At 38.2% G+C, this 22,279-nt stretch overlaps 2 protein-coding genes across 2 annotated transcripts; one reads left to right on the top strand and one right to left on the bottom strand.

Annotated features, from left to right (window-relative positions):
- The first annotated feature begins 434 nt into the window (after positions 1-434).
- On the top strand, positions 435-5,709 carry LOC143863887 (triacylglycerol lipase OBL1-like). The gene is made up of 5 exons (XM_077374666.1): positions 435-814; positions 2,165-2,394; positions 2,595-2,628; positions 3,451-4,091; positions 5,317-5,709. The coding sequence occupies exons 1-5, from the start codon at positions 520-522 to the stop codon at positions 5,572-5,574; spliced, it is 1,458 nt and encodes a 485-aa protein (XP_077230781.1). The 5' UTR covers positions 435-519; the 3' UTR covers positions 5,575-5,709.
- Positions 5,710-16,195: 10,486 nt separating this feature from the next.
- On the bottom strand, positions 16,196-18,781 carry LOC143863443 (protein FAR1-RELATED SEQUENCE 5-like). The gene is made up of 2 exons (XM_077374108.1): positions 16,544-18,781; positions 16,196-16,297 (listed from the first exon to the last, which is right to left on the bottom strand). Exons 1-2 carry the CDS (start codon positions 18,779-18,781, stop codon positions 16,196-16,198), a joined length of 2,340 nt encoding a protein of 779 aa, XP_077230223.1.
- Positions 18,782-22,279: the final 3,498 nt, after the last annotated feature.

Below are 22,279 nucleotides of genomic sequence, written 5' to 3' on the forward strand. Positions count from 1 at the left end.
TTTGTTTGATTTTGGGCCAATAATCGGTTGGGCACTCATCATCGGTTGTCACAATCTGAAACGAAAAAGGCCTAATTAAAGACTGGAATCAGAATAGGATTCCCATTCCAACACCTGATTCCAGCAATCCAAATGCACTTGGATGGCAATAATTTTTTTAAAAAGTTTGGAAAGGAAAAATATTTCTAAAATTTTCCACTTTTTTTTACACACAAATAAGATAATAGGAACCAACCCTATTCAAATTTTATTCAGAGGGACTCATAAGTTATGATAATATCGGTCCAAATTAACCGAATCATATCATTCCCTTCTAAAAAGTGGAAAGAAAAAAAAATTCAAAGAAACTTTTTTTTCCATCAGAAATGTTTTTCTTGCAATCCAAACATGAAAAGCAAGTGCGTGTGTGCGTAAGGGGGAGTGGTGTCTATAAATTAAAGGAGCCCTGCTATAATTTCATTGTACCCAAAGAAACCCTCTGTTTTCTTTGCTCTTTGGTCTTCTCTTCTGTGTTCTTCAATGGCTAACTTTGGTCCAAGTGAATACATGATCCTTCATCCTGAAAAAGTAGGATTTTTTGCTCTGTTTCTTGCATTACTATTTCCTTGTTGGAAAAAATTACCAGATGGTGCAGCGGAAATCTCTTCTAGTGTCCCGATTAAGAGATTCTACGTCATTCTCTCCTTGATTGGTCAGAAGATCTTGTTGTTTGTTGTCAATTTGTTATATGGTTCGCGACAAAAGGCTGAGATTCTCTTGAATTCATTATCCCTCCATCGTGACATTACCAGTGCTTTCAAACTTGCTTTTGGAGGTTTTCTTTTACCCCCTTGCTCAACTATCATCCACTTCAAACTATAAAAATGGAGATTTTATATGGTGCAAGCCTGTATAGTCCAGGATTTTCAAAAAGTACTGTAAGGCTTGCACCATAGCATGGAGATTTTATATGGTGCAAGCCTGTATAGTCCATGAAATGCAATTCCTCTGTAGATAGTAGGGCTAGGATTATCCTATGGAAATGATTTTTGGGGCACATCCTATTTACGTGGTGGCCCATCAAATGGACGGTTTGGATCATCCTATGGTGTAAGCCATACAGTATTTTTTAAAATGTACAGGACTATACAGACTTACACTATATTAAAACTTAAAAAAAAAGAGATTTTATATACGAAAGTGTTACCAGCACTACTGTATTTTGATAAAGTGAGGAGTGCCCTCATCAAAATACAGTAGTGTCCAGTATCTTCAAAAGGAGAGGTGTTCTTATTAATTTCCCCCACTTGTTTAATTTTTTTTTATGTTGATCATCTACTTGTTTTGGGAAAACACTTTCAAATAGGGATTGTTTAGTAAATAAAGACGATTGTGTATACTGACCAAAATACCCTGCTTTTAGAGACTGCTAGGGTATTACTAAGCAGATTCACCCCCAAATCAAAGGTATTTTGGTCATTTTGTTGTACACAAACGATTAGCCGCGGTGATTAAAATCTAATTTCTTGTCTTTAGCACATTTGTAACGAAAATAGGAACTCATTTTTTTTTTAATCTATCAAAACTGTTCTCTGTTTTGCCATCTGTTCTCCTTGTTTTAATACCTCCCACATATCCTGTCTCTTTATAGCAAAATGTTTGGAAAATAGTAAGAAAATATGGAGAGAACCCAATACATTTGGGGTGATTTTGCACTTTATTTATAGAGAATTTTACAAGTAGTTTTCCATGAAAAACATGTGCATAACTACCTAAACTACTTGTCTTTCAAATTCAAATTACATAATAACTAAAGGGAGATGATCTTCCCCAACCCACACACCCCTCACCCCCCTAAACGGATAAAATCCCCCCCTTTGACGGTTTCTGTCAGAATGGTTCACTGCTAGAGGATAAACTCTCTGCCTTTTAAAACTTAACGAATAACGTTAAAAGGGGGGATTTTATCCGTCAGAGGGGTTGGGGGGGTTATCATTCCCCTAACTAAAAACTAACTCTCGTCTTAAGTAGCCTAATCTATCAAACTAATGATCCAATTATTCAGTATGAAATCTAAAACATTCTAACAATCTCCAATATGATTTAATCAGTAAATTTGCTGAAGCAAATTCATCCAAGAGAGTTTATGCTAATGGTATCATTCTTTAATGCTTGGTTTGTGTAGGAGAGGAAGTGGTGCAGTCATTTTCGCAATCGGACGGTTATAGATCATTCTACTATTATTTAGATGGACGGAGAGATCTTTATAAGGGGTCCCACATAAATTGTATTCCTGGGATGAAGGACATAGGCAGAATCAAAGACTACAGTTTGTTCGAGCTTAGTGTAATGGCTTCTAATCTGTCTTATGAGAACGAAATATATGTCAAGGACGTAGTCACAAACACATGGAAGGTATGATGTCATTTTGGTAGATTTATGATCAGAAGCTAATTGATCAAATGGTAAGGATTTAAGAGTATTTAAGATGGGGCCCATATTTTGAAGGTCCTGATCACACCAGCCACCAGAGTGCGCGATGTTGATTAGATTTTTGAAAATTAGGTTTTTGTTGTCTTTATTTCTTTGAATAAAGGGAATTTCTTTTTATGCAGATGCACTTTGTGGAGTTCTTCAATTGCTATAATGGTAATGTTCTCAAACTCAAGAAATCATCCAAAATGCATTAAAAAAAAAACTCAAGAAAGCATTTTTCTCTTTGAAATAGTGCTCTTATGGGTTGCATGGGAGATTAATTTTCAAGTATTAGTTTAACTCATTTTTCTTGGTTTTCTTTTTCCAAAACTAAAACTTTTGCTTGTTTTCAAAGGAAATTCAAACCTACTGGAACCTCAAATTTTATTTTTCATGGAATACTTTTCTTAAGAAGAAACTTATTTCCACAATTTTCTTCTCCACATGATCCCTCAAGATGAAATTAATACAATCAAACTAACTATTTTGCCTAGACTTTTACAATCACGTATGGCTTTGCACACTGTAACGAAATCATTTCCCCACAAAAAATTGTGGAGGGTTGGCTGTACATGTGGCAGAAACAACCAATTACTCCAAAAGATTAAGCTTTTGTGTTACTCAATCATTTATACTTCAACATTTGCTCTTGGGGCATTGATCTACAACCATCAAGATCCGATTAAGATCTTACATAGCTGAAATGGGACATTTAGCCCTTTTTTGCAAGCCAATGACTTTATCATTTTTAATTGGTAAAGGTTTCTAAAATGGCCATTGTTATCTCAACTTAATTTCTATATGATCTGGTTTGACTCCATAGTTGGCTGATTGTGTTAGGTAACTAACCAATACGCCAAAAGCTCCATAAATGATGGAACGCATTAGGCGAGCCCCTTTAAACCTGTCCCTTATTAGACTGGGTCCATCTAGGAAGGCCCCCACTCTGGACAGTAGCATCTTTCAATTACTAACTAGCACTTTTTTATCTTGCAGAATACCAAAAACAATACACTACCCACCCAAAACAATACACTACCCACGCATTCGTCTTTTGTGATAGGCCTGTGAATGCCCGAGTGATCGTCGTTGCCTTCCGTGGCACCAGCGAAAAAGCTAATTGGGGAACAAACATTGAATTTTCTTGGCTATCCATGGGAAAAAAGGGAAAAATACATTTGGGTTTCTTGAAAGCTTTGGGCCTTCAAGACGAAAAGGACTTCCAAAAAGGGTGGCCAAAGGATTATACAGGAGCTAAGCCATTGGCATATTATTCCATAAGAGAGACACTCAAGGCATTGATAGAACAACACAAGGATGCTGTGATTATAATAGCAGGGCACAGCTTAGGTGGTGCATTAGCTTCTCTTTACCCTCTTATTCTTGCTTATAATGAGCAAATTGCCATATTAGATCGCTTGTGGGGTGTTGTTACCGTTGGAGAACCTAGAGTTGGAGATGAAGATTTTTGTAATTACATGGAGAAACTGCTGAATTCCAAGTACAAGAGATACTGTAGGATGGTTTATAAGCATGACATAGTCCCTAGAGTTCCCTTTGATCATCCGTTCGGCACTATCTGCCCATTCAAGCACTTTGGAGATTGCCTCTACTTCAGCTGCTGGTTTAAAGCGGAGGTAACTGAATTTATCAACACTTCGCGCGCGTTTGTGTGTGTTACAGTCCTGAATGGGGGCCTGCCTAACCAATACGCCAAAAGCTTCATAGCTGATGGAACGAGTTAGGCTAAGCCCTTTAAATCTGTCCCATACCAGTCTGGGTCCCACCTAGTCCCATACTTAAATAGGGTCTCACTTGACTTGTTCAATGATGGCTTACTCCTAAGAAGTAGATCTAGGGGTAATTTCAATCTTGTGAGCATTATCGTTCGTCGAAGATATAATCAAAGAATGCCCTTAATTTGTTTTATGTGTTCAATAAATAACCAAAAGACCTAAATTCTTTATTTTCACCCTTTCCTTCCGTTTAAAGTCTAATTAGAGAATAAGCTAAATCGTGATAAAGGTTTGAAACTAATTTCTGCTAAGTTTTCCCAAAACCGTCAAGTCAGGTCAAGAGACTGGGTTTACCCGGGCATGAGGGGTGCCTAATACCTTCCCCGAATGTAAATATATCTCTTACCCAGATTTCTGCCCAGACCATGCTTAAAAACAGAGTTAATTATATGTTCTAGGCCCTGACCTAGACGGTAACTTTGGCCACTGCCCTTCTTATGAAATTCGGATCTTTATCGCTAGTTCATAAGAAAGACAGGCACGGGTCCTAGGCTCTAACCTACGTGGCGACCCTGAGATTCTCTTTTCAGTGAAATTCGGATCTTTATCCCAAGTTCATAGGAAACAAAAACATTTACAAACATCCTTCGACCAAAGAAAACAAAAAAGGGACAATCAAAACAACACAGCAAGCAAAACACACACCACCGAGTGTGGGGAGATAGCGGGGAAAAAGCACGCTGCACTCAGTGACCCTGACTATCCGGGATCAACAGTTCCTAGCCATCAAGTCTTTCCTCATTGTTTCGACCCAATTTGTTTTCGGTTTACCCCTACCTCTTTTACTCCATCAACTTGGCACGAGCCACTTCTTCTCACTGGAGCATCGAAAGGCCTACGTTGGATATGTCCAAACCATCTTAAGCGGTGCTCTCTCATCTTCTCCTCAATTGATGCCACCCCCTACCTTGTGTACCCTATAATACATAAAATTGAGGTTCACTCCGGGCCACAATCCTTTCAAGGTTAATTAAAAACCTACTAATATACAACCATTATCCTTTATTGTAGTATCCTATTTTCACTATTTGGTTTCCTTGGATTTATATTTGTTTCTATGCAACAGGTATTGAAAGACATGCCCAATAAGAACTACTTTGGTCTTCTGTACATCCCTGCAAAGTTTTTCAATGCTTGGTTAGACCTGATCACGGCCCCATTCCTATGGATTTCCAATGGGAAAGACTTCACAGAGACTTGGCCTTCTTGGTTTTATAGATTTTTAGGGCTTTTCATTCCAGGTATTGCCTTCCATAGCGTCAGGGACTATCTCAATTCTTCGAGGCTAGCGCAATTAGCCACAAAAGTGGAGAAAATGGAATGAGGTGTGAGGAAGATTTTTCAATGGTAGGTCTTGGAAGTCACTTGTTGTTTACTTTTTCATGTTTTCTTGTTCCTTAGAAATGAGAGAAGTTCTGTAGTAAATTTACTTCAATAATGTTAGAAGTATGCTTGTTTAGCTGTGCTATGTTTGCTATTTGTATTGGGTTGTTCTCAATGGGGATAGCAAGCCGAAGTGTATTTTATCTTTGGATAGGCTATCCATATTCAATTCACATCTAGAACGGCCCCAATGGTTAGGGTGTGAAATATTTTTCCTTTCCAAACTTTTGCTAAAAATTCTTGCAATAGGAAAAAAATTTCATGGTTTCCAAAGACGTCCTAAGTGTAAAATAAAAAATCTAGGACCTTAGGGCCACAGGAGGTGAAGCTTGGTGATCCAAAATTATATTTTTGGATTCTAATTTTTTTTTGCAAAATTTATGTATCTGATCTGCCGACGAGGCTTTCAATCCCACCGTCTATGCATGCATGTACTGTCTAAATAAAGAGGAATCGACACCAAATATATTAGAGTGAGCAAATAACCCCTCCTCACAAATCTATCATTAGATTCCTAGAAATATAAAATAAAAGAATTACTTCCTCTATTTATCATTTATAGGGAAGGAACAATGATCTAAGAAGAAGAGAAAAAGAAACAAAATTGAAAACGAGTGGGACTTACAATTCTCTAACCTAGTACATGATTTCTCTTTTTCAAACAAACGAGGTCTTCTTCTTCCACTTCTTCAAATCTGCCTCTTCATTCTCTACAGGGGTCTCTGCCCACATGTCCTCAAGATATGTGTTTCCGAGTGCCTTCTTCAGTTCTTTCTTCTTCTTTTTTCATTTTTTTCCTTGGATTGATATGCATGCTCCCTATTTATAATAGTAGGGGTTTCCTTCAATCCCACACTTACTATACATAGTAAGTTTCATACTCAACTCAACTCAACAAAGCCTTTGTCCCAAACTAGTTGGGGTCGGCTATGAAACTTACTATATATATATGTATATATATGTATATACGTACATATATGAATAGGTACATATATATATATACGTACATATATACATATATACGTATCTGTATATATGTACGTATATATATATTTATACAATATATATGTACATATGTATGTATCATATGTTTACGTACATATGTGTGTATATATATATATATATACACATATATGTACGTATATACACACACACAGATATATATATATATATATATATATACACACACATGTGTAGAGAGTTCTCTACACACTAGCTTAAAATACAGTGGGGGCCCACATTGTTTGGGTGATCCAAGCCATCCATTTTAAAGGCCCTCACATAGATAGGGTGTCTACAAAAAATCAGATCCATAGGATCATCCCAACCTTCACAAATTAGTCCATTTTTTGCCTCCACAGTTCGAATGGTTAGGATGATCCTATGGATCTGATTTTTTGTAGACACCCTATCGATGTGAGGGCCTTTAAAATGGATGGCTTGGATCACCCAAACAATGTGGGCCCCCACTGTATTTTAAGCTAGTGTGTAGATAACTTATCTACACATATGTGTAGGGACCGTTTTCTCTCTCTCTCTCTCTCTCTCTCTCTCTATATATATATATATATATATATATAAACTAGTTGGGGTCGGTGTAGATTTGACCGGACCCAAGTTCGAGTCGTTTGTGCGAAGCCTGGTCAAATCAGTGAGCTGGGGTCCCAAATTGAACCCTAAGGTAGCTTGAGATCTCCCATAGGTCTCCGTAAAATTTCGTCGAGATTCGAGCGCATTTGCTCAGTGAACGAGCCGAAAGAGGGTGCAGTACAAATCCAAAGGAGGGTGATTCATCTGAAAGGGGGGTTGTCCGCGAGAAAAAGGAGGCAGATATATCTTTTTTTATATAAAAGGGGGGTGTATAATCCCGTCTAGGCCGCGCTTGTCGCGCGCCCATCAAAATTTGTGCGCCCATCAAATGGGTAGTGCGGATATTAGCACCCTTATTTTTTATATAAAAAAAGAAAATCACGAAGAACGGGAGAACTATTCATCTTCGTGAAAAAGCTCCGGGGAGAGAGAGAGAGAAGAAAAAGGAGAATTGGGGGGAATTCTCAGATCTGGATCTAAGAATTTAAAAAAAAATCCGATTCTCGCAAAGAGAGAGAGAGAGAGAGAGAGAGAGAGAGAGAGGCAGAGAGAGAGAGGAAGAGATATAGAAATTGGAGAAGGGGAGTTTTCTTCTCCGGTCTTCTTCTTTGGGAGGACGCACCAAAACTCAGCCTAACCCCGATTCAACCTCTCTTTCTTCGGTAGAAATTTCAGGAATCTTCTCCAATCATCTTCCCCCAGAGCTCCGGTCATATTTCAGTGGATCTCCGATTATTTTCCGGTGGAATCCTTTTTCTCAGGTCAGATATTTTTTATTCTATTAAACAATTTTGTTCTACTTTTATTCTTGTTTAAAACCTAGTTGAAAGATCTGAGAGAGATTAAGAGAGAGAAAGAGAGTAGACCTGGATCAAGAAAACCAAATTTCTCATTTGATCTCGCCTGAGATCCGATCCAACCCCGATTTATCAATTTTCCCCATTTTCTACATTCAAAACCCTAGATCTGACCAATTCCCTTTTAAATTTTGCGTGTTCCTTTGATTAATCATCGGATCTGTTAATTCTTTTATTTTTCTTAATCTTTAAAGTTAGCTTCAGCTTAATCTCTGTTTTCTCGCCGTCTAATTATAGATCTGAAATTTTTTAAACCCTAGCTTAAGCCCCCGATCATAGATCTGGGCTAAGAATCCTAAACGTTGCTAATTTTTCTGTAAAATCATGTTGCTGGACCATAGAATTGATTATCTTCTGGATTAGATTTAGCTCATTCCATTATTTCAAGCTTCGATCTACATATTAACAATTTGTTTGCCTGATCAAAATAGTGAAATCTAGTGGATCTCATTGTTTCTACAAATCTGCTTACGGATCTCTTATCTTAGAGAATTTCATCGATAATTTTGATCAATTCAGTCGGGTAATATTCTTTCCTTCTTTAATTCTGGATTTAAAATTAGTATATTAATTCCTGTTGTAATCTCCTATTTTGATGAAATGATGTTGATGTATGAAATGATTTTAAGTTGATCTGTTATTATTAGATGATGCTAATTTCTGTAATAAAGAAAATAGGACTGGTTAGGTAGCTTGTGGTTGTTTGAATGTTTAACAAATGATGTAAATGCCTTATCACTTAAAGAAGATAAGAACAGTTTTTCATCGTTCATTAGTGCTTGAGAAATTTATTGTTTGCAAATACCTGCTTAAATATTATCTTGTGTGAATGTGCATGACTGCTGATATGTTGATGAAAAGCTTGATATAGAATTTATGTCTAGGCCATCATGTTGTTGAAAGGTGTTTTGATCAATAATTTCTTGTGGAATTCTCTAAAATCTTTTATAATTTCTTGTGAAATTCTTTGTGGATAGTTCATAAGGCAGTAGCATATTGTGTCATAACAGTCATCTCAGGAATAGAACCCAAGTTCGTATCCTTAATAAAAAATAGCCTGTTGAGTGTTCATTGATACATGATCATTAACTGATCAACCTTCAAAAATTTTATAGTTATATCCTTGAGATTCTATGTCTTCATTTTCAAGAGGGGAGCGATAAGACAGATTGAAGATTAATGGATCGCTCGCACGGAGGGCAATTAAAGATCTAATGGCGAGAGGTTCTATCAAGATGATTTCTGCTCACTCCAGCCAGCAGATTTGCACCAGAGCCACCAATACCTAGTAGTCCTCTTTCATTAGTTTATGTGCTGGATAGCCAACTGGTGGCCTTTTTGTTAGGAGTAACTGATGATGGCTTTAGTTTGCAGTTTTTGGACTACATGGTGATTCAGTCTTAGTTGGATTGGATTTTAAATTCTGTTTACCGTTGAGTGGCTGCTAGTGCAATAGTCATTTCTATTTCTTATGGTATTATAAGCACTTCCATGGTGTGGCTGTTGATCGCATTAAATGAATATTCTCTGTAGGTCTGCAACTCATGTTCAAATCTCTTCTGTTATGGATTCAGCCATTTGGGGCTGCCCATAGAATGATAAGAAACGGTTCTTATATGGGTTTAAGTGGCTGCTACTGAAATTCTGTTCAAAAAATATATATATAAATATACATAAATAAAAATAAAAAAATGAAATTAAATCTGTTGTTATTTTATTTTTTTTAGATAAGTTTGCTGACAATGAAGTTCAAGTTGTAGACTCTCGGGTGCCTTCGCAATTCAAAGGCCAAAGCGCAGGTGCTCATGTTCCTGATTTGGAAAGCTTTCAAGGGCGGGAAAATCAAATGATGGGAAGCCCTCAATATCGGATGACAGTGCGGCAAATACTATTTTGGAGGAGGATGCTGAGACCGAAAAGGCGCAAGTTGTGGAACCAGTGGCCGATCTCATTACCTTCAAATGTGTTACCCATCTCTCCAATTTAAATGGCGGTGGCCAGAGCCTCCTTTTCCGGAGACTATTTTAGTCTCGTATTAGTCTTTCCCGTTCTTTAGGAGGGCTTACTATGTCTCGGTAGTATCCCCTTCCTTCTTCCCTCTTTATAGAGACTTTCTTAGTCTTTTGGATAGTCTCAAATCTTTAGTTTCCCCTCTCATTGCTGGGTGATGAAGGCGATAGCCTAAGCCCATCCTTAGGGGACTTGCTCAGTCCTAGTAGAGCTTCCCCTCTTTTATTTATAGAGTTCTCTAGTCTTTTAGATACCATTAGATGATGGTTCTTGCTGTTCATTTGCTAGGGCGATAAAAGAGTCATTTGGAGCCCCTTTAAGAGACATACTTTGTCTCATCCGGGCGATCCTCCCTTGGAGACAAGCCTTATCGTTTAAGGTCTATCCCTTAGGGAGTTGATTTAATTTGGTAGGGAGTTTCCCCATAGGAGGCATGCCCTGCCTCAGTTATAGAGTTCTTGTTTGGAGACTAACATTGTCTCATTTAGAGAGTTCCCTTTTTAAGAGACTAACTCAGTCTCACCCTCATGTTTGTCTCCCCTTTCATCTGAAAGACACGCTATGTCTTATTGGTATTCCTTTGCAGAGTGTTAGAAAGTCTTTGGCTCTTTTGTCCGTTTAAGGTTTTTATTAGGGAGTCTTTGACTCATTCGTCCTTTGGATGGTGTCTTTAGAGAGTCTCTAATTCATTTGCGCCCTTTCTTTAGTATCGTTAGTTGGGAGTTTCTTCTTAGTGTTGTCACCGTTCTTCTTTGTTAGATACTAGCACAGTCTCATTAGAGCGTTCCTTTTTTGTGATCTTAGATCGTTGCTTCGTCTTTGGCGTTAGTTTGCCTTTTTTAGGGGTTTCTCCTATTTTGACCCTAGGGTTTGGCCCTAGGGTGTTGCTTTGTGTATTCCCTTAGGTCTTTGACCAAAAGGGTGAAAACTCTTTAAACTTTAAAAAACATTTGAAAAGCTTTAAAACCCAAAAAAAAAAATTTAATTAAATACATTTAAAACTCAAAAATATTAGAAATTTAAAACATCAAAAACATTTAAAAACCTTAACAAAATCTAAAGTGTTGAGTGTTTTAGAATTAGCAATTAGAAGAGTTCGTTTCGAACTACGTTGGCTTGATCCTCTTCCGAGGTACGTAGTGCAGCTTGGGATTTATATCCCAAGTCCAGCCAAACTTTTGTAAATAGCATTTTTTAAAATCTTTTGAATAAGCAACCTTTAAAACCTTGTTTTCAAAAGATCTTCCTCTAGAGTTAGGAGTTTCTCCTAGATAGAGAGTTTCGGAATTAAGAGTTTCTTTTGATAGGTTGTTTGATTGTTTGTTTGTTGTGTGCTTGTTTTAGAGTTAGGGGTCTGTCCTAGAGTTATAGGAGCGCCTCCGTCCGGTCAGTCGGTGATCCCCATCGCCGATGATGACTAGAGTAGGATACGTTAGTCCACCCTTGGTTTTTCTTAAGAAATACAGCCTAGTTACACATAGCTTGTAGGAACCACCTGCATTAGCTTAGGGCTAATCTACATTTAGTTAGGGCATATAGGGTGTCCTCAAATCCACAATTCACTGAAATTTAAATAATCGTACAAGAAACTTTAATAACTGGTCCGGTCTCTTAGATCGAGTCTAGGATAGAGGTCTATGTGTCTTAGGCATCATAGTTTAGAATAGACGCGAAGAACTACGTTGCTTTGATTCTCGTGGAGGCGGGGATACGTAGGCTTCTTTGGATGAATACCAGACCATCCGAAGACTCGGGCTAATAATTTAGAGTCTTAGGATTTGTTGTATAGTTATTGTATGATTTGATATGTTTTCTTACTTTTTTGTACTGATCCTATACCTTTAGCTATAGCTTGCATGTGTTTGCACATCAGAACTTATACACCCATTAGGCTTGTCATTCATAACCTAGCTATGCTTAGTCTTTCATTTTATTTTATATGTGTTTATTATTTGTATTCTCAGGAAATGCATGCTTAGGTAGACGACTCCTGAGGATTGTTCCCATTTCACATGATTTTTACCCAAACTTCTTTGGAGTTAATGAAAATGGCATAAGAGACCAAGTGCTTGCACTTGGACGAATTGGAGGTGCTCTCAGACCTTCTCCATTCGTAACCAGGCACGAACCCATATATATTTCTGGTTATCCATTGCACAGAGGATTTGATTTTAGGGTTCCATGGCATATCCATGGATGGCGACTCTGAGTTTATTTTAGGTATGTCTCGCTTTCGAGCCTTGGCTCCGGATCGAGACATATCTCTTTCTTTTTACATCGCCACTCGTGCTATGCTATGAGGGTGGCATCCGTTTTTTAGAGTTCCTTGGTAGAGCTCTCCACACACGTGGATGATCCGGAGAGGGTGTCAGGGACCCGCCCTCGCCGTCTATCTCGGATCGGGGTCCACAGTCGGCTATGAAACTTACTATATATATATATACATATATGTATATATACACACACACACATATATATATATATATATATACACACACACACACACACAGATATATATATATATATATGTGTGTGTGTGTGTGTGTGTGTGTGTGTGTACATAGAGAGAGAAAAGTGAATCTGTGCGGCCGTGTAGATAGCATATCTACTCCTCCCTCTTTTACTAACGCAGATAAGCTATCCACCGTCGGATTCACGCATTTTCAGCCGTTGAATGAGAAAAGTCATATGAGAAATATCAGCCCTCGTGAGAAAGAAAAACGCAGAAGCTTTTTGCAGGCAGATTCTCTCCCACGAAGCTGTGTCTCTCACGCCCACCTTCATCTTCTTCCTCTCGCAGAGGTACCTCACTCCCACCTTCATCTTCTTCCTCTCACAGAAAGACAGAGAGAGAGTTAGCGAGAAAAAAAGGGTTCAGGGTGAGAAGAGACCCACGATTTTGGGTTTTTATAAAACCCCAAAATCGTGAAGTAAATTGAGAAGGGGAGAAAATCAATTAGGGTTCTTAGGGTTCGATTTTGCTGGTTCGAACCCATTCGAACCAGCAGAATCGTACCCATCAAAGAAGAAATTGCTCTTGTAAATTCTGCTGGTTAGGGTTTTCGTTACAGTAGATTTTTCATTTTTTCAGAATTTCTTTCAGCACATTTTTTCAGAATTTTGCTGGTTAGGGTTTTCGTTTTTTCCCCAAAATCGTGAAGTAAATTGAGAAGGGGAGAATATCAATTAGGGTTCTTAGGGTTCGATTCTGCTGGTTCGAACCCATTCGAACCAGCAAAATCAAACCCATCAAAGAAGAAGTTGCTCTTGTAAATTCTGCTGGTTAGGGTTTTCGTTACAGCAGATTTTTCGTTTTTTCAGAATTTCTTTCAGCACATTTTTTCAGAATTTTGCTGGTAAGGGTTTTCGTTTTTTCATAATTTTTTTCAGCACATTTTTTTTTAAAATTCTTCCTCTTGTAAAGAAACCTTCTTTTCAGTTTTTTTGATTTTACTCAGTTAGGAAAAAAATGCTAATTGTTTAAATTATTTTATCCGATTCCTTTTGCTTCGTTTTCATTGAGATGAGATTAAGGCATGGCTTCCTCATCCAACAGTAATATTAGTACACATGAGGTTAGAGTCATCCGCAGGAACTGTGAATGTCAAAAGAAAGCTGCACTGAAGATAAGCGAGACGAACAATAACAAATATCACGTATTTTATACATGTGCTGGATACAGTATAAGTAAACACTCAGTAAATTGCCTTTGAGATGTCGGTCGCATACTTTCTATTTTCTTTTTTCTAACGTTTAGCAGAATTTCCAGGATGGCAGCAGGAGGAAATGCAAATATGTTCGTTGGGCCTACCAGTTAGAAGGCACTGAATTTGGTTCTGAGATTGAGCCTATGGAAGGTGATGAGGTTAGAGTCATATGCAGGAACTGCGAATGTCAAAAGAAAGCTGCATTGAAGATAAGCGAGACGAACAATAACAAATATCACGTATTTTATACATGTGCTACAATGTAAGTAAACACTCAGTAAATTTCCTTTTAGATGTCGGTTGCATATTTTTTCTTTTCATTTGCAAAATTGTAACCTTTAATAGAATTTGCAGGGTGGCAGTAGGAGGAAGTGCAAATATTTTCATTGGGCATACCAGTTAGAAGGCACTGATGGGGAGGCTCTCAGTGAAAATACGCGTCTCCAAAGTTTGGAGAATGAGATAGAGCAAATGAAGGTGGTCCTGGAGAATGAGATAGAGCAAATGAAGGAGGTGTTGCAAGATGTAAGGGGAGGTTTTGAGAGTGTGGGGTTTTTTTCTTAAAGTAGTAGTGGTTGTAGGACTTCTGTTATCTTTATTGAAAAAGTAACTAGTAGTGAGTGACTGAGAATCCGCTCTTGACTATGTACATAATTTTATTTTAGTACTGACTTTAATCATTTTAGTAGTGACAAAAAATTCACACTAGTTGGATAGCAAGGAGCACTAATTTTGACCATTAATTCCAATTGGAATTGAGCCAGGATTCAGAGGCAGTCATTATCAAATTTGTGAATAATCACTTATTAAGTGATGCAGCAGAACACAATTACACTATAATAGATTATTTTTATAATAGGTGATTGTTATAATTAGTTGCAACAATTGCACTATGTTGGTCTATAATCCCAACCCTCTTCCCAGTCAAGAGCCTGAAAGATGCGCTCTTCACCATCGCCGCAGTAGTTTTCTTGGTTGTCCACATCAGAACCTTGCATGGGGTCGATCACAAAATAGTGTGCGCTTGGCGAATGGATTAAAAATTGTTCACGCAAAAATGTATTACTACTTGATGTGTCATTTAAGCCCACACTTGGTGGAAGTGGTGCAAGTGTTGGCTCACTTGGTGGAAGTGTCTCTGCCATTCCACTATAGCCGTTGGGAAAGTTGATATTGTTAACAACCCATATGGGATTGGACTGAACGGGCATGGGCTCTGGCTCGGGCTGAAAGGGCACCGGCTGGGGCTCATTCTGATTGGGCATCGGCTTGGGCTCGGGCTGAATGGGCATCGGCTCAAACTGGGGCTGAACAGGCATAGGCTCGGGCTAAACGGGCATTGCTAATTGCACTCTTTCACTTTCCTGCTCAGGCCAAACCGAAACCGAACCATTGCCACCCCTAAGCCGAATCCTTCCCCAAACTACCTTAGTATCAGGATGATTTCATGGCCTGTTTGAGGAGGAACCCATTGCTAATTGCACTCTTTGCTTCTCGTTTGGCGTGTAATCAATTAGTGGAAGAAATTGGTTAAAGTCCTGTAAACTGCATATATGACTGAGCTTTAATTCTGATATTTATTTACAGCCAAAACTGATTGGAAACTCACAAAAATCATACAAGTGTTGTCTTTTTCATTGATACAACAAATGAGTAAAAAGGATGAATACAACATTTACAGTAATACAAAGTCTCACATTATGGTGCATTTGTCTTTAGTTTTCCCCTGTTTGGAAGAAAATTGTTTGCTGCTCCTTGGCACCTGCAAAAGCATTGTTCAGCCAACCTGATTTCTCACCATCAATCCATTAAATCTCTTTTTTATCCTGTTAAATAGATTAAATAAGAAAGACCAATTTAAGTAATAATCCATAGTAACAAAGGCCCATTAAGCAAATCTGGAAAATTATTAAACAGAAAATGTAATGTGGGGTAGCACTGTAGAAGCTGAGAATATGTAAACTGAAGAACAGCATGGTTCCACAAAACAAGGAAAGATGGTTCCCAATAATTGCATATCTCTTTCTAAGTAAGAAGCAGCACAGCAGCATGTTTCTAGTACAACTTTGGAACTACACAAATGCTTTAACATGGTCAACTGTGTGAGATTAACTAGAAGCATAACCAACAACCGGTTAATGCTAGAGTCTTGTTTAAAAAGTATCTCTATAACTATTCTAATTATCCTTATTGAAATCAACTTTTCTGAGAGTCCTGACTTTTGCGAAAGATTTATAAGAGCTTCAATAGCAGACTCTGAAATTTCCTGAAACATTAAATGATCGTGTTAGTTTATGATACTACTCACAAAGATAGCACATACAAGAAATAAATGCAACATATTAAGTGAATACCAAAGAGGCTTATATACTTACAGAAAGCATACTAAAGTGACTCTTCAGTATGACATCGAGTCCTCTTCCTCTTCCTCTTCCTCTTCCTCGTCATCCCCTTCTTCCTCCACTCCCTCTTCTTTCTCTTCAACCTCCGCTGCAGTCATCTATCAGAAAAAATAGTAAATGAAAAATATATTAGCTCCCTGTGACATGATAAGAAAAAAATATATTTTCCAAACACATCTAAATGACTAGCAAGCAAGAATCAAAACCTTGGGCTATTTGCACGTCCTAATATAATGGCCTCTTTGTCCACAATTTCCACACTTTCGTTGCTTGGTTTTGGATTTAGATTTCTCTAGACTAGATTTAAACCGGGTAGCCTTCTTCGGTCGACCCTTCGTTTTCACAGGTATGGGGTCACGAATACATATCTCCGCGGTGTTAGTCACATAGTTGGATTGTACTTGACTGCAACTATTTGCAACAATTTCGTTGTCTCTCTTCTCTAGCTCGGATACCGCCAAACATGCATCTAAAGTTTCGTCCACCTTCTTTATAAGCCTCTTATTATTCTGAATGACATCCAGTGCTATGTGGCACTTTGCTAGTAGAAGCCATCTCTCAAGAGGAGTTACGACTTTATTATTTCCTTCGTCTGCAGCCACCCCACCCCGGAATTGATGATATCTTGCCATAACCGTCCACCTATTTAAGATATATTGCTCCGGAATGCTAAGTAAACGTTTCTCCCTCATAATGCGCAGGATGTGTTTGCATAAGTAGCCTTCGGTCTCAAACTTGGCACACTGACAAGTAGCCTTTACACCTTCAGCTTCAGATTCTTCATCTACAACCTTGCACCATTTCCACTTCTCTTCATTACTCAATCCCACAAGGTATTCAGACACGTTACCATTCTTATCCAACAACTCATCCCAACAGTCGCTACTATCCCCAAATTCTGCTTTGAATAATTTAAACATAATACTCGTATAACATTTTGCAGCTTGTGATTCCAAAGTGCTCCTAGAAATCAATAAAGCACTTGTACTTTTAGACTTGAAATCTGCTTGAGATTCTTTATCGCGCCGATCATGAAGTGCATTATCATATTGTTCAACAAACGCCTGTAAAGTAGTGCCCTGGTTTACAAAACCATCAAAGAAAGCATTCATGCTTTCGCTACGTGAACTTGATGTCATGTCTGCCGTGAACGTGTCTCTAAAATAAGCAGGCAGCCAATGACTCCGTAGCTCCCACATTTTTGCTAACCAACTATTTTCAACAAATGGGTATTTCTCCACCAATTTTTGCCATTCTGTCTCACTGTCGGCTATGTTTTTCCTGAAATACCAATGAGTGTAATCCTTAGTGAAATCGCTAGTCGAATCTCGCATGGCTGGAATATGCTCAACTAGGTGCTTACTGATATGCCACGAGCAAAACCGATGACGGGTGTTCGGAAAAACTGTTCTGATTGCATTTCGCATAGCCCCGTCCATGTCGGTTATTATACAACTAGGAGCTTTCCCCCACATGCATTTCAGCCACTCCTTAAACAACCAAGTAAATGTCTCCTCCGTCTCGTCTACTAAGAGGGTACAACCAAAAAGAGTAGATTGCCGGTGGTGGTTGACACCAGTAAATGGTGCAAATGGCATCTTATACCGATTGGTCTTATACGTGACATCAAATACTATCACATCACTGAATCTAAGGTACGCATCCCTCACCCTTGAGTCTGCCCAAAACATGGATCTCAAGTTTCCTGAAATATCCAACTCCATGCAGAAATGGAAGTTTGGATCTTCTGATCGTTTCTGTTGGAATCTTAGGGCTACTTCGACAGCTTCTCGTCCCATGTTGTTAGCCCTCTCTGATCTCAAATGGGTCACTACCTGATTGGTTGTGACAGCACTACCTGATCCATCACGTGATATATTAATTGTCCTTGCAATTCCACTAGGACCCAATCCACTTTTATTGAGGACGTTTACCAAATTCTTACATGCGGCATTCTTATGAAAATTATTATGCGAGCGATGCAGGCATCTTTTAGGTGGAGATGTGAGATCGTGACAGTGATCCTCCACAAAAGCGCTCACTTCCCACATTCCATCTCTAAATTTAATATCCATCTTCGCTTTACACCCTTCTCTTACAGTACGACGCCTTTTCACTTCCCATTCCCTACCCTCCAGTCTCTTATCTTTACGATATCTCTCTCCTTCTTTATCACAAACAAACCTCCTAAATATCACTTTCCCTGTTTTCTTCGACTTACTGGTCCTGCATTTCCTTACCCCAAACCCTGTAGACAAACCATATACATTGTAAAAGTCGTAGGCAGCCGCCTCGCTATCAAACTGCTGCTTTTCCACCGGTTTATGAGCTACGTTGCTCCTACCATTATCCTTACTAGGAGTCTGCAAACTACCACTACAACCCTCTTCGTTATCAGCACAAACCAACGTACCCTCATTAAGATTTTCCTCCTCACCAACCAAAAGAAATCCATTCCCCTCAACTTCATCATTTACTAACCCACCAACAGCTTGTGATAACGTATCATCAACGATAATTAACCTATTAGCATCAACATCATCAATGGATAACCCACAAACATTTGACATAGTATCATTCATTACCTGCGAAGGGCATTGGCCATTGGGATGTTAGGTGATCATATACAACTCACAAGCACTATCTGCAATTATCATAAATTAAGAAATAAAATGCAAAGAAAAAAATACAAATGGCAAACTGTGGTAACGATAAATAGAAAAAATCAACAGCAACCAAAGTGAAATAAAAGTGAAGTCAACAACAACAACAATTAAAACAGGGTAAAATAATCGAACCCTGATAAACCACTTGAATGAAACACTAATAAAGCAGTTTGAAAATGGTTCTTCTTCATAGAAATCAAAGTAAATATACCCCAAAAAAATCTCTCTATATTGGTTCGATTTTTGTGAAAGATCAAAGAAGATGGTTTTCGTCCAGATTTTTCTTTTCACAACCCCAAATAAATCGTAAAATCAAATAATTAGGGTTTGAAAAATCTGGGTTAGGGTTTTCGTCCAGATTTTTCGTACCCCTAATAAATTGCTTTTCAAAAAAAAAAAGAAAAAGAGAAAGAGAAATAAGATGGCTTGGTTAGGGTTAGGGTTCTCATAACCCCCAAAAAAAAAATCAAAATAAGATGGCTCGATTTCACCCAGAAAAAATCAGATTATTAGGGTTCGATTAGGGTTTTCAAACCCACAAATCAGATTATTAGGGTTCGTGGCTGATGAAGCAATTTCTTCTTTGATGGGTACGATTCTGCTGGTTCGAATGGGTTCGAACCAGCAGAATCGAACCCTAAGAACCCTAATTGATTTTCTCCCCTTCTCAATTTACTTCACGGTTTTGGGGTTTTATAAAAACCCAAAATCGTGGGTCTCTTCTCACCCTAAACCCTCTCTCTCTCGCTAACTCTCTCTCTCTCTCTCTCTCTCTCTCTCTCTCTCTGTTATTGCGTTAGGGTGAGCAGAGACCCACGATTTTGGATTTTTATAAAACCCCAAAATCGTGAAGTAAATTGAGAAGTGGAAAAAATCAATTAGGGTTGTTAGGGTTCGATCCTGCTGGTTCAAACTGTTTCTGCTGGTTCGAATGGGTTCGAACCAGCAGGATCGAACCCTAACCACTAGTTTTCCCAAAAAAAAAAAAAGAAAAAAATGAAAGGAGGGCAAGTAAGGGTACCTGGTACTTCTGCGAGAGGAAGAAGATGAAGGTGGGCGTGAGGTACCTCTGCGAGAAGAAGAAGATGAAGGTGGGCGTGAGAGACACAGCTTCGTGGGAGAGAATCTGCCGGCAGAAAGCTTCTGTGTTTTTCTTTCTCACGAGGGTTGATATTTTTCATATGACTTTTCTCATTCAACGGCTGAAAATGCGTGAATCCGACGGTGGATAGCTTATCTGCGTTAGTAAAAGAGGGAGCAGTAGATATGCTATCTACACGGCCGCACAGATTCACTTTTCTCATATATATATATATATATATATATATATATAAGAAAGTGAAGCTACGCCGCCGGCTTAAAATACAATGGGCCTACATTGTTTTGGTGATCCAAAGAATTCATTTGATTGGCCCTCACATAGATAGGGTGTCCACCAAAAATCAGCTCCATAGGATCATCCCAACCCTACGATTTGTGGAGGCAAAAATGAACGTGTAAAAACCTTCACAAATTTGTCCATTTTTGCCTCCACAGTTTGAAGGGTTGGGATGATCCTATGGAGCTGATTTTTGGTGGACACCCTATCTATGTGAGGGCCAATCAAATGAATGGTTTGGATCACCAAAACAATGTGGGCCCATTGTATTTTAAGCCGGCGGTGTAGCTAAGTTAGCTACACCGGCGATGTAGCTTCACTTTCCTCATATATATATGTACACATATGTACATATATATATATATATATATATATATATATATATAGCTCAATATATATATATAGCTCAATATATATATGTACACATATGTACACATATGTACATATATATATATATATATATATATATATATATATATATATATATATACATATATATATATATATATATATTGAGCTATATATATATATATATATGTATATGTACATTACGTACATATATGTACTTATGTACATATACATATATTGAGCTATATTTACGTATATATATATATGGCTCAATATATATAATTACGGACTTACTAAAAATAATAATTTCACTACTAATTCTCTCTCCTTTCGTAGAGATATTTTCTTCAAAGGGAAACTCTTTCCAATAAAATAGAAGAGAGACATACCACCTCATCATTCTTTTCATTCTTAGCTTACTTCATTCATGTGAAATTTTATCTTGCATGTGGGACTCCATGATATGAGCCCACATATCTCTGAGACCGACCTGGATCATGGCTCCCCTTGTTGGGAATTTTAGTACATACGAAATCAGACTGGGTTGGGAATACATCTTCTCGTCTATACCCATTGCCCCAGCAGATCTAACCTAGGTCATCATTACCAATCCTCTCGCTGTTAAGCTCAGTCCTCAATCTCAAATTGCTGATATGGAATGGTCCTGAGAGGTAGATGGTTTCTAAGTTTGATACTATAGCTAGGATACCATGCATTTATCTCCACGGTTTGATGCTTCATCAGGTTAGTCTGCCTTCAAAAACCTTAGCTCTCTATTTGTCTTGGCTCATCTGATTGTCGATGCTTCATGGGCATTGAATCCATACCACGGTTGTCCAAGGTATTGTCGCATCATGACGCTAATACTACATGGACCAAAATTATATTTTTGGATTTTGAAATTGTTTACGAATTTTATATGGCCAATAATCCAGTCTAGTTGATGAAGCTTTCAATCACACCTTCTATGCATACACATAATTTCTAAATAGAGGAATCGACGAACTACACAAATATTAGAGAGGGGTTTCCAAGGGAGGGATGATAATTGGAAGAAATCTTGGAAGCTGTGTAACACTCTGAACACTTTTAGATAGCATATGGATTCTGTCCTTTCTTGCATGATTCTGTTCAATCTTTCTTTCTACCCTATTGGATATATAGGAAATGTGTTAAAATGACGGAAGTTGTTTGGCTCCAATCTAACGTACATTTTTTAGGACTGCCTATAAATCACATATGTGATCTATCCGTTGATCGGACAAGCAATCACAAGTTTGGCCAAATATTGTTAAGAATACATCTATCTAATTACTTTATACCCTTCATCAATCAAACCTTGTGTGTTTGGTTGCACAAAAGCCGGGATGTTTAGGGGTTTTGCTTGGCATTTAGGAACCACATTAGAAAAATCCCTTCTTTGGTTGCCAATAAAGCAGTCTCCTGGCTAATAATTGCATGTCTGGTGATGTGTCACCTTTGTCCTCTCCCTTTGTCCCCTCCCTATGATATCCAAGCCAAACAAGTGAGGGGAAGTTCCATGTTAAATTCCAATTGTTGCGCTTCGGCACGACCATGTTTTGATAATGGGACAAATTCACCTTCTTTTACAGTGTTTAACCTACTGTCAAATGCTTTTACAATTCCCAAGATTGAAACACCAAATTCCTAGGGGTGTTTTGTCCACT

The sequence above is a fragment of the Tasmannia lanceolata genome, unplaced genomic scaffold (assembly GCF_043159265.1).
Source record: "Tasmannia lanceolata isolate RefF3 unplaced genomic scaffold, GAP_Taslan_0.1 ptg000044l, whole genome shotgun sequence".
In the NCBI taxonomy this organism is placed as follows: Eukaryota; Viridiplantae; Streptophyta; class Magnoliopsida; order Canellales; family Winteraceae; genus Tasmannia; species Tasmannia lanceolata.

What these genes read in the sequence shown, in the direction of transcription:
- LOC143863887 (XM_077374666.1), top strand. Translation starts at nt 520, where the DNA reads ATGGCTAACTTTGGTCCAAGTGAATACATGATCCTTCATCCTGAAAAA. An exon ending in TTTCAAACTTGCTTTTGGAG is followed by an intron (nt 815 to 2,164) that starts GTTTTCTTTTAC and finishes TGGTTTGTGTAG; the next exon opens with GAGAGGAAGTGGTGCAGTCA. An exon ending in GTTCTTCAATTGCTATAATG is followed by an intron (nt 2,629 to 3,450) that starts GTAATGTTCTCA and finishes TTTATCTTGCAG; the next exon opens with AATACCAAAAACAATACACT.
- LOC143863443 (XM_077374108.1), bottom strand. Translation starts at nt 18,781, where the DNA reads ATGAATGATACTATGTCAAATGTTTGTGGGTTATCCATTGATGATGTT. An exon ending in GTATTCGTGACCCCATACCT is followed by an intron (nt 16,298 to 16,543) that starts GTGAAAACGAAG and finishes TTTTTCTGATAG; the next exon opens with ATGACTGCAGCGGAGGTTGA.